The sequence below is a fragment of the Embiotoca jacksoni genome, unplaced genomic scaffold (genome assembly GCF_022577435.1).
Source record: "Embiotoca jacksoni isolate LCO1_2020_lvr unplaced genomic scaffold, fEmbJac1.0.p SCAF_4, whole genome shotgun sequence".
In the NCBI taxonomy this organism is placed as follows: Eukaryota; Metazoa; Chordata; class Actinopteri; family Embiotocidae; genus Embiotoca; species Embiotoca jacksoni.
The window spans coordinates 17,556,114-17,568,641 of NW_027185392.1; the positions used below are offsets into that span (position 1 = coordinate 17,556,114).

The window sequence follows — 12,528 nt, forward strand, 5'->3', positions numbered from 1 at the left end:
TAGTGTTTCTCAACAGTCTGTCATAGGGTGAGCCTCAAGTTTAGATGAGTATGATTGTATTTCAAAAAACTAATCTTATTTAATATTTGTGTCCCAACAACCCAACAAGCCTCGAGTTTGGCATTTTGGTTGTCGCCATCTTGCTATTTTGGAGCCGGATGTGACCATATTTGGACAAGCAGGGGAGCAGCGAGCGGTGGATCTGACTCGATCTGATTGGAAACCTGAGGACACTACGCCCCGCCCCCACCAACAGCGGAAACCTGACTGCACCACAGGCCTGTCAATCAAACAGACACGTCCCCAAACATACAGGTCTTTGGGGCCCAGTATCTAATTAATGACAGGATTATTTTCAGATGGACCTCCAGAAAACCATGAAGAAGGAGTGACTTTAGCTAATAACAAGATCAAATATTTCATGAGAGAAGTTGAAGTTGGGAGTGTATGGAGACGGAGCCTTGTGGGAAGGCAATTCTCAATAGCTTCACTTTTCAGACCCGGAAGCTACGTCCACTTTACATACACTCTGTTGTTTGTTCCTGCTGTTAATTAACATCATTTACCATAACCTATATATGATACGTTTACACTATAACGCTTTTGGTGTAAAACGATTTCTGTCCACACGAGCAGTTACGCATTAATTTCAGAAATAACATCTGTCCAAACTGATGTGCCTGAAAATTTGTATCACATTGATGTACATCGAGAAGGCCACCCTTAACCAGACCGCCATGTCGGGCTGATAACACTCCTGGACACTGGCAACGTCCCAAATCACTCACACAGCTTGCCTCCTGCGCATCTAGACAGTTGTTGCTTTATGAAATGTGGGATTTAACTGAGCAACAGCTGCTTGCATAGATATCAAGGTCATCAACGGCTGTAATTTGTTGTTCATGTTCAATCAGCCCCTGGTAGACTAGACCGATGTAACTGGGTTTTTTTTCTGGTACAGGGTCATGTGTTTGCCGTGTGATGAATCGGGGAAGGACACATCATAACTGATGAGGCCCAATCAGGAAGGTGTCTCAGAAGTGACTAAAACACGATCGCACAGTTTTCAAACTAAAACGGGGCCAAATTGAACAAGCAAAGAGTTCTACTTAACATTATTACACATTGTTGAAATGAGAAGAGAAGCAGCAGCTGCCGTCTTCAATTGTCCGATGACTTGAACAAGTGATAAATATGAGAATCTCATTACTGTCCTTTATTACCTTCTCTCCCATGTGGCATGAACGAGGCACAAACATCCGGGCTTGACAGACGAGGCGAGTCCATGAGTGAGTGAGCGTGTTATTAACAGCAGGACAGAGAAGCGTTGGGGAAGTCACTCCTATTAGCTTAGAAACAGCTTAATAAATTAAGATCCAGAAACTATGACGGCTACATTTCCCATAATGCAACTCACAGAGGTTCCCAGCCTGGTAGACGCTAACATGTTTCATACGACAGTTTTGAACCCGTGTTTCTTTGAAAAAAAAAAAAAAAAAGTTTTTATATTGTAAAACATAACCTTGATGACATCATGTTTACAGTAACAGTCAGACTAATGACTGTGTGTAATGTGTGCGTCTCCTAGTGACAAACCCAGAGGGAATTATCGCCTGACTCTGTTGTTCCCATCAGCTTTACAGTCCATTTTATTGTCTTTCAGCTCATTGTTTTGGTTTCCTGGCACAAGTCTATTGTTTTGATTTACTCCTGTCAGTACTATTTTCCATAGCAAGCAGCTGTTTTGTGAAAAGGCTCTAAGAAATGCCTGCATGGCCTGCTAAGTACCAAACAGGCTCAAGAGCCGGAGATAAAGCAGTTCTAAATTGTAAATGGGTTTTTACTCAACAGTAAAGCCTATTAGTATAAATATTTGTTAATGATAACATAGTTTATAATCCATTTATTAAAAGTGAACCGCTGTGATTTGGCACATCAAACTCGCTTTATGGGTCTGTAAACAGCTTTTGTGGTTCAAGTGCATCAAGTGACTCTGATTCATGTGAAAATAAAAAATAAAAATATGGGGCTGCAGAGTTGGAAAGAAGTGACACCTCTATAACTACTCGTGGTTGAGCACTTGAGCTGTTTGTGGGTAATGTAGGAGGCAGACTTTGACATAGAAGAATAATGTGTGCAATAAATTAAACATAATCTCTGTTTCAGGATCATTTTGGCGCCTTGAAAGAAACAAAAACACGACGACCTGACCATTTCATAGGTGTACCCCAAACCTACATGTTACATTGAAAGCTGAGGTGTCAATCAAACCTCATCTGTTGCTGTTCACTAAAGCCTGCACAAGGTCCACCATCGCAGCTGTGAAAGGAGCTGTTTATGCCCTATCAGACACCCAGAATGAAAAAGTCTTCTTTGACCATACATCAGTCCGAAAGGCAAAATCAAAATCAAAACTGCCCATCCCTCCCACCCTCCCGCCCCTGCTGGATAGATGACTTTGATGGTAAAATGCTGTCAATCCCCATCAGATCAGTACGAGCAGGGCCTTACAGACAGACACACACACGGTGGCCTGAACGTCCAGAAAAATTGGAACGTTCTTTTTTTTTTTTTTTTTTTTTTTTTTTTTTTTATCCTTCTCTTTATCCTCAAGCTCACAATATCAAGGGAAAATAGGAAAACATTTTCACGCTAAAACACTCACTCACTCACTCACAAAGTGAGTGCTGACCACTGCAGGCTGAGAATAGATGTTCCAAGTTGGATGCAGTTGATGTAACTATTATTTCTCCTCTCTTTCTGCTCTCCTCTCCCTTGGTTCATGTTACACCTATCTCGTCTTCTCTCTATTCCCTCCTCCTCTGCTGCTGCTCTCTCTATTCATCTCCTCTCTCTCGCTCTCTCTCTCTCTCTCTCTCTCTCACTCTTCTTCCTCCCCTTTCCTCTCCTCTGACTAGGCTCAACTCACTCCAGTATTTTTAGTATTTGTGAGTAGGCGTCGCCAGGTCCTCATGAATTTTCATGGGTTTGTTTAGTGTGTAGGCTGACACGCTGCTCTCTCTCTCTCTCCCCCTCTTCTTCTATCCATCTCTCTTTCTCAAACACACACACACAAAAATCACAGCAGTGTAAGAACACGAGAGTACATGCAAACACACAAACACACGTGTTAAGTGTGTAGGCCGACTGCTGGTTAATGAGGATGTTTGGAGTCTTGGGAAGAGCCAACAGCCTACGGCGAGGCCTGTCAAAGTCAGCGCTATCACCCTCTCATCATCCTCCATCATCCTCTCCTCTCTGACTTACTCCTCTTGTTTTGCTTCTAACTCCTTTCCAGCCGGGGGGTTGCTCAGATGGAGACGTTCTTAATCCAGGAAATTAATTATCTTCATTTATCTGCTTCATCTCACACCCCTAGAGGGTGGCTATATGTAGCACTTGAGATTAGGTATCTGCAAGAGTATGCACATCAATTTGTGAGTGTGTAATATGTTGTATGTTACTGCAGGGGTACAAGGAACATGTATTATGCTCCTGTGTGTAACAGTAATTGCATTAAAGCCTGGCTTGCGGGGCAGCTCAATTCTATTAATTAAATAAGAGGCAGAGGCTTGTGTCTGAGTGTGCGTTGTTACTCCGTCCATTAGATGCGAGCATATGGATCACGTCAGGAAGAATTAGGCCGCTGTGGTCCTCACACCCCGTCTCAGAGGAGGCAACACACGGACGAGCGCGCGCGCGCGCACACACACACACACACACACACACACACACACACACACACTTATCCACACACTCGCACACACTGGTACGGAGCCGTACAGAGGCTCGGCGGTGAGGTTTGTTTTGTTTTCCATGTGAGCCATTTCAAAGAAAGTCTGGACGGCAGCAGCGGGACTCTGTGTGTCTTTGTTCTCCTCCTTCCTCCTTTTCCTCTGGCTGGAGCTGGTCTATGGCTTGTGACAGATCCTCCAGCCTCAGTGTGTGCTGATTTGCAGCATGTGTAAGTGTGTGTGTGTGTGTCTGTGTGCTCCTCTCTGCTCCCCTCTCCTGTCCCACTTCAGCCCAGATTAGAGCGTCCGTCTCCTGAGGGAGACAAAAATATAAAAATAAAGCTTTTTTACCAGAACACTGATCTAAACACACACACACGCACATGCTTATTGCACGCACGCACACACGCACGCACACACGCACGCACGCACGCACGCATGCACACACACACACACACACGCGCTAAGGGTGCATTATGAAAGCCTACAGAGAGCAGGGCAGAGAGCCCTTTTGCAGCAAAATCCAAAAAAGACCTTTTTCTCTGAGTAGACAGCAAACTGCAGAGATACAGACAGATAGACTCTGTCTGTATCTCTCGATAAAGTCTTTATAAATTGCATTAAACGACACCATAAATGAAAATTAACTTTCACCTTGTTAACATGTCCATGTTTTTTTTTTTTTACCTGCTAGAAGACATATCATGAGTGAAACAAGCAGTTAACGCCATGACTGAGCATTTCTGTTTAGCGTCATACTGAACACTCGGATTCAGACAGTCAGGTTTTCATACATCACAAACAGAAGGAACCAATCCTGTTGATTTGCCTGTGGGGCTTTCACATAGTCTGAAAGGTGGAGCCAATGAGGAAGTGCCACAAAGTGCAGCACCTCTGAGGGCTGATGGGGCTGGCTCAAAAAACCCTCTGGCTCCAATAGACTCGCATTCAAAAAGCATCAACTTCTCTCATGAAATAAAAAGGCAATACATTTTTTCCACAAGTCGTGGTGGTGTCATTAGCTCACTCACTTGTTCCGATCAGCGCTGTGGTGGTCCTTACTGAAATGAATACATCATTAATGATACATCAGGCCTCAGAGGGAGAAATGTTTGGAGCCGTTTCTAGTTTGATCAACATACGTGGGTTGCAGTCAGATTTCTGGTATAAGTAGGCCGACATAGAGTCCTCTGGTTCTCAGTCAGATACACTCCTCACTCCTCCCCCACTTAGGGAAATTAGGAGATGGATGGATGGATGGATGGATGGATGGATGGATAGATGGATGGATAGATGGATGGATGGATAGATAGATAATCAACAAGGTCCAGACAAGTAGAAAAATGTAACCTTTACTTATTTACAGATTGTACAGAGGTACTCAGTGACAAGGTATTATTTACAACACAACTAGTAGCTTAGAAACCCCTGAACTTATACACAAGTGAGATACACAGCAGGGAGACCCACAGGACTACACACCAACACACTCCCTCCACCCAGTACTGTGTATATGAATGTATGTGTATATGTGTGTGTGTGATCACCTGGGCCAAACTAAGATGTGTCCTTGACGGGGGGGGGGGGCTGGCGTTGTGCGGGAGCCAGCTGGGTGCTGACATCACAGGCCTGGAGCCAGGAAGTGTAATCGTCCAGGACGCGGTACACTGTGAGGGTGGAGGGTGTAACATGTTGGTGCATGTAGCCCGGTACAGGTCCAACTCAGGGAGAACTTAAGTGTTGCAGCAAAATAGGTACCACCAGAAACACGAGCACGTCATGCAAGTTAAAAAATCAAGTAAAACCAAAAAAGTCGGTGTAAAAATCTCTGTGATGGTGGACATACAAAACTCAGTCTACATGCTCTCCTAACCACAACAGTACAGACGCAACATGTGTGTGCGTTTGTGTGTGTGTGTGTGTGTGTGTGTGTGTGTGTGTGTGTGTGTGTGTGTGTGTGTGTGTAACTGTATTTGTGTTATATGAGTAAGAGCCAGGTCAAAATGTTGTGTGGGACGCAGGGAAGAGAGTACAGAAAAGCGCGCGCACACACACACACACACACACACACACACACACACACACACAAACCACAAGCAACCTCTAAATACACATATCCTCTGTCTTATATAAATGCCTGCACAGTGTAAAACACACACACACACACACACACACACACACACACACACACACACACACACACACACACACACTCGCTCACACTCAGAGGTGAAACAGCACAGACTCGTAGTGGAAGAGAACTATGTGGGTGGGAGGGGTTTTTTGTATTAACCACACATCCTGGACTATCATTATTCATTGAGTGTGATTCAGCTGAGAGTCCCAGCTACCTGCAGATAGTTAACTGGTTAGCTGACTGAGATCGTTAACTCAACCCAGCGGTGACGACTGTACAGTGAGGTCCCAACCAACAACACACCCGAAGGAAAAAATAAAATCTAAATAAAAAAAATCAAATAAAAGAAAAGAAAATCACAAGAATCTAAAACATGCCAGTCTTTTGTTTTTTCTAAAGAAGCAGAATAAAAAGCCACGTCGTTATTGAAATGAATTCAACACTTAATACCATTCAAATCAAACAAATGAAATCAGTTTCTAACATTTAAAACAAAGAGTTCTCTGTACAGAAGTATAATATTGCAACCTGATATTGTGCATATAACTCACACACCAAACCTGTTAAGATTACGCAAAAGAGGGGCAGCGGTCACCATTCAGAGGTGCGTTTTTTTTTTTTTTTTTTTTTTTTTTTTTTTTAGTTTCTAACGGTCTTGCATTCTTCACAGCCAAGATAGATAGATATATGTGTGTGCGTGTGTGTGTCTGTGTGTATGAGAATAGAGAATAGAAAGAATAGAGACAGATGCTCAGCGAATGGGATATCAAGTCCTTTTTCCATTAAAATCCTCGTGCTGAAAAATCAATGCCCTTACTGAGTAGATTATGGATTTCTAGAACACTCATACACACATTGCCAGCTTGTCGAGTGTGTGCGTGTGTGTATGTGTTGCCTCTGTAACGAGTCACTTTGCAAACTCTCAGCGTTGCCATGTGACTCTCTCTCTCTCTCTCGGGCTGAAACACAGCGCTGTGTTCTCGCCAACAGAGAGCCACACAAGTACCAGCTACTCTGACGTGCGTCCAGGAGTATTCATCTGATGAGTAAATCTGCAGCAGCGATGCACTCAGCCTCTTTATTAACGACGGAAACATAAAAAAAAAAAAAAAAAAAAAAAAAAAAAAAAACGGGCCGCCGGTTCTTTTGCTTCACCATAGAAAGTTTATAGAAAAGAAAAAAAAAAGTACCGTAACCTACGAGAGCCGGTGTTGAATCGGATGAGTTCTCACTACTACTGATATAAAGTGATTTCCAGCGATATGTTGAGTTTCGAAACACCACAGCTGAACTTTATTCTTCTGACACTCAGTCCAGTCTATAGAAAAAGAAGCAGGGAAAGAGCAAAAAAAAAAAGACGAATCGAGAGAGGAAACGAAACCTGACGAGGGGAGGAGGAGGAGGAGGCTCGAGATGAGGGATGAGCACAGTAGAAGGTAAATAAAAAGAGGGCTAAAGAGTTGGTGTTGTGTATACTGTATGTATGATGCTGTACCCATTATCTAACACTGTAAAAACGTCTGACCTCACAATGGAGACTGACAGAGCTGTGCCCCTGACAGTGCCCTAAAACCCAATGTCAAAGAGAAATAAGAGAAAAAAGAAAACATCTATCCAGCGAATGATCGAGAATATTCATATTTTTCAGTACAAAAGTGTTTTTGGTCAAACGTCTGTGTAGGTGGCAGGGTATAAAATCTACAAAGTGCACAAAGAGAAGCTATGTCATAGCCTCGACACACACCCACCCTAAACTAGTATCCTAGACTACTGCGTATGTGCGTATGTGTGTGTGTCATATGTGTGTGTGTGTGTGTGTGTGTGTGTGATTGTGTGTGTGTGTGTGTGTGTGTGTGTGCATATATGACCCTGTATAGGAGTTTAACTGGAACACAGGGCAGTAGGAAGCATGCAGTATGACCTGAAGGCTAGCTAAGAGAAGGAAGCGAGGATGCTCTACCGTACGTCTGTAGATCTATAAACACTCGAACACACACCCTCATCCTGAGAGGCTTCGACGGGTGGCCGGCGTTTGGTCCACTTTTAGTTTTTTGGAATGTTCAATTCGCTGACATCAACAATAACAAACAGTCTGTGTTTTTTTTTTTCTTCTTCTACATCCCCTTAACAACGGACACAGCGTGTGTGTGTGTGTGTGTGTGTGTGTGTGTGTGTGTGTGTGTGTGTGTTCCAGTGTTTATACATCTGCTGGCAGGACCTGACACACTTCTCAGACCTGTCTCCTGACCAGCTGCTCGCCTCCCAGTCTAGTCTATTACATAGATAGTAATTTCCATTCAAGTCAAGGAGTACTATAGTGTAGTTTACTACTCTTTAAGCCATGCTGGCAGTGCAGTTTGGAGACTCAGACAACATACGGGTTGACTGTAGAAATCATAGTGCAACAGGAGAGTCCTGGAGAGGGGCGGGTGTGTTTAGGAGAAATGTGTGTGTGTGTGTGTGTGTGATCTCAGAAAGAAAGGGGTTTTCTGTGTCCCCTTTATCTCCAAGAGGCTGGTGAGAGGGCGGGACAGGTTGGCTCGTCTTCCAAACACTCCATCGAATCTCCCGTCACGTCACACTGTTGGCGTTTTTAGCCCCCACGTACAGTGTCCCTCTTACTCCGCCAGGATTTCGATCTGTCTTGTCAGACGTATTTGTCAGTTCGTGCCTCGTAGCCCACAGCTTGAGGCTAGTACACACTAACATTCACACACTCTTCATCTCGTTTTGTGCCTCCAGGTGTCCCCGTGGCCACATCCCTGCCCTATAGAGGGTGTGATAAAGAAAACAATGATATATTTACTCAGCATCACTGTTAACCTTTTAGTCCCGAGCAGACCTTCCAAGTCTTTCACCCGTGTATGTGTGTATGTGTGTGTGTGTGTGTGTGTGTCTGTGTGTGTGTGTTTCTGTGTATGTGCTTAGAATCGGAGCTGCCTGGTCCGGTCACACACACCTCTTTCTTGCATGCGTGCGTGTTGGTGTGTTTTCGGTGAGAGTAAGTGTGTCGTGTGTGACTCTCAGACGTCAGACTCGATGCTGGGCATGCGGCGGTAGAGCCGGGGTCGGTTGCCGCCTGCGCTCGAGGCTCGTGGTGCTGTCACATAGCTCATTGGTTGAGAGGCAGCGGGTGGGACCATGTAGGCCACCACAGGAGGCTCCTGCTGAGGGTAGAACACCTGTTGGTCGACATGGCCGCCGTGCTGGTTGATGGAATGGCTGCCGTGGTTACCGAGGGTAAGCGACAGCGGCATTCGCTGCTTATAGAGCTCGTGGGCAGAACTTCTCTGTGGCATGCGTGTGACAGCCTGGGAGGCGGGATCTCGTTGTGTTGTGCCAGGGGCGGACTGGAGGAAAGGGTTGTGAGAGGGGCGGTCGGGCAGGAGACTCTTTGAGCGCCGAGGCAGAGGCATTGGGGCGTCCAGGCTGTGGTGGTGGGAGGGCGACGGAGAAGGCGGGCTGCGGCTGCTGAACGGACGGTCAGAGCGCATTGTGAGAACGTTGGCGTAGGCCCCCTCATCCAGGGTCAGCTCCCTATCCCTATCTCTGTCGGGCAGGCTCAGTCCCCGCAGGTGGGGGTGGGCCTGCGACTGCCGCTCGGGAATGCCGTCCGGAAGCATGTTCTCGTAGGAGTGCTGGCGACTCAGCTGGAGGTGCTGTACCGGCGAGGGAGTGGGCAGAGGAGAAGGGGAGGAAGGGGAGGGCTCGAAGTGGCTGACGAGCCCGTCCCCTTCGCCCACCAGGCCCAGCTCGCTCTGGGGAAGGTAGTGTGTAAACATGTCCCCGCTGTGTGGGTGAGTGTGTGCGTGGGAGTAGTGTGAGTGCAGGTGGTCTTCGCTGATGTCATACAGGTTTCCCAGGTGGGCGCAGGCATCACAGCGAGCTTGTGGTGAGCGAACAGTGTAGAGGCCGGAATAACCGCTCAGTTTAGTCAGGCAGGAGCGGCAGTGGCCGGGCCTGGCGGTTTGTGTACCCGAAGCTGCACCTGGAGCTTCGAATGAACCTCCAGCCTTCTCCTTCACACTGGAAGAAAAGAGGACGACACTGATTATACACAAAGAGACAATACAAGCACTTAACGCAGGCTTTTATTTGTGTTTAATGCTGAATACCCGCTGTGCGTGTAGGTGCTGTATTTCTTGTCCTTCAGGGAGTGCAGGTCGGCTTCAGCGCTGTGACTGTGGTGAAGAAGGCTGGCGCTCAGCTGCAGAATGGGTGCGTCCACTTGGTGGGAGAGTGTGTGTGAGTATGGGCTTTCAGGTGGAAACAGGTCAGGGGGGTAACTGAGGTCATCGCCTCCCCCCTGGCTGTCTCGCTGGTACGGGGGAGCAGAGTGGAGACTGGCCTGGTCTGAGTCAATGGAGTAGATCTTGGATGCTCCGCTGCCTCCCCCAGCCCCACCCCTCTTCCTCAGCTGATTGATGGGTTTAAATCCGCCCCTCGCCGCCATGGAGTCAGAATCTTTGTGTGATGCCGGCCGACTGGAGCACTCCGACATGTCAGAGTGTGGCGGCTCTTCAGGCATGTAGCGCTGGCTCTTCATTGTCGGAGGGCCGGACCCAGACGCCGGGGCGGGGCTCTGGCCTGGAGAAGTGACAGTCGGCTGAGTCTTCAGCGTCTCCACACTTTTCTTCCACAGGGCTCGAGGCTTTGATGCAGTGCAGGCCGGCCCGGGGAGGCGGGTCTTTCCGTTGTCGTTGGTGATTGACAGCTGGGGCTTGTTGGGGCTGGTCTGGTGAGCGGGGACTTTTTGTTGCACGGGAAATGGCGCAGCATTATTTAGGAGGTTTTTGTGTCGTCCGGACAATGACATGAAACCCTGCGGACCCGCAGCGTTGCTATAGAGACCAGGACCCTTCTGAGGCAGACTTTGCAGTGAGTTACCTAGGAGACAAGGAAAGATGCACCTCAGACAGCAGATACAATAGATGGATGTTTGGATGGATGCTCAGCCAGTTAGCTGATACATTATCTGCTGTCCTGGCACATAGTGTGTACCTTTTAATGCGTTTCCATATTCTATACATGACAGTCAATCCCATTACAGCCTGGGGACTATAACAAGGTGAAGGGAGTCACCTTTACTAAGGAATACACAGACTATATAGAAAAGGCAGGGAAAACTAAGTATGTGTGAACTATTCTATTACCCGATCTGGGCAAGTAGAATTGATAAATTTTGATTTAATGGCTACTGAAAATACAGATTGTATGCTGGACTCTATATAAAAGTATTCAAAGTACCTTTCCCCATCATGTCGAGGATGTTCGGCTGCAAGAGGACAGTATTGCGTTTGGGGGAGGACAATGCCATCGACTTGGCAGACTTGAGCAGGTGCAACATGTTGGCCTGAGGACTGAAGTCCAACTCTGGGGCCTTCTTCTTCATATCTATGTGGACGCCATGGATGCAGCTCCATATACCCTGAGAGGAGAAGGAGGAGGAGGAGGAGGATGAGGAGGAGGACGACGGGAGGTGGAGGAGAGGAGAGGAGAGGAGAGGAGAGGAGAGGAGAGGAGAGGAGAGGAGAGGAGAGGAGAGGAGAGGAAATTGCAAGAAAGAGATGAAAGGAAATGAGAGGGAAGGAGGAGGGAGATCAGGGAGAAAATAGTAGAGCAAGTGTAATTCGCAGCCCAGTGACTTCACAAAAAAAGTTCAGACATGCATGAGCCTAATTTCCTTGGGAGGTAAATTAGCAGAGACCTCTGTATCCTAGCTCAGCTGCGTTTCCTAACCTCATTCTGTTTTGTCATGTGGCTAGAAGAGATAATCGCCACTTTTTTAGATAAACTGCTTTCGGAGGCGCCCGGAAAATTTTATTTAGGTGATGATGTCACCGGAGGGGGGCCTCTGAGTGCAACGAGATGTTCTTCCTAGAGCCACTTAACCTCCAATATCGCGGCTCTTACGGCATGCGCTCGCCGAAAGACCGACCGACCGACCGACACACACGCACGCACACACACACACACACACACACACACACACACACATCGCACTCTTTTAGTAAAACACTTAATGTGTGAAATGCTGCTCGTCTGGAATAAAAGCCCTGCCTAACAGAGACATGACATATGAATAATGAAATAGTGGTCTGTCTGGTTGAGCCCATTTGTGTGTTGTGTGTGTATATTTAGGTTTGTGTGTGTGCATCTGTCTATTTGTCTGCATGTGTGTGTGGTCAAGTCTGTGGCTCACCTAGCTCCACAAGCAAATATTTGGGACCATTTTTAACTTTGTAAGACCTACTTTTGTGTGTGTGTGTGTGTGTGTGAGACAGAGGAAGAGAGAGCCTCATGTGTATGTATATGAGTGTGTGTCCACGTTCTCATCCTCTTAGCTGTTTGAGTCCATTATCCTGCCGTCCATATGTACAGCAGTAAATTCCTCTCTGCCCCAGCTTGCCTCGGTAATTACACCATCCCCCTTTTCCTCTTTTATCACACACACATACATACAAAGATTCCTTCTGTATCTCAAGTCACAGTTGTGTTTTTTCAGACATATGCATCACACACATACACATTCCTGTACATTTTCAGAAACAATCATGTGAATTTTAGACTCATCAGCCGTTCAACCAACTAAAAGTCCCATTAGCGTGTGCGGTTTTGCATTTCCTCTGCATTCGAAGAACCATGAAGATTAGGCAA

The 12,528-nt window shown here is 46.5% G+C and overlaps 1 protein-coding gene across 1 annotated transcript in view; it reads right to left on the reverse strand.

The window, feature by feature from the left end:
* Positions 1-5,070: 5,070 nt before the first annotated feature.
* The window catches only part of grin2ab (glutamate receptor, ionotropic, N-methyl D-aspartate 2A, b), a 93,796-nt gene continuing 86,338 nt past the window's right edge, over positions 5,071-12,528 (reverse strand). The window contains exons 18-20 of the mRNA XM_069166625.1: positions 11,119-11,299; positions 9,987-10,758; positions 5,071-9,897 (exon numbers count right to left, since the gene is read on the reverse strand). Coding sequence (XP_069022726.1) covers positions 8,895-9,897; positions 9,987-10,758; positions 11,119-11,299 — 1,956 coding nt within the window. The 3' untranslated portion in view covers positions 5,071-8,894. The remainder of the gene's footprint in view (positions 9,898-9,986; positions 10,759-11,118; positions 11,300-12,528) is intronic.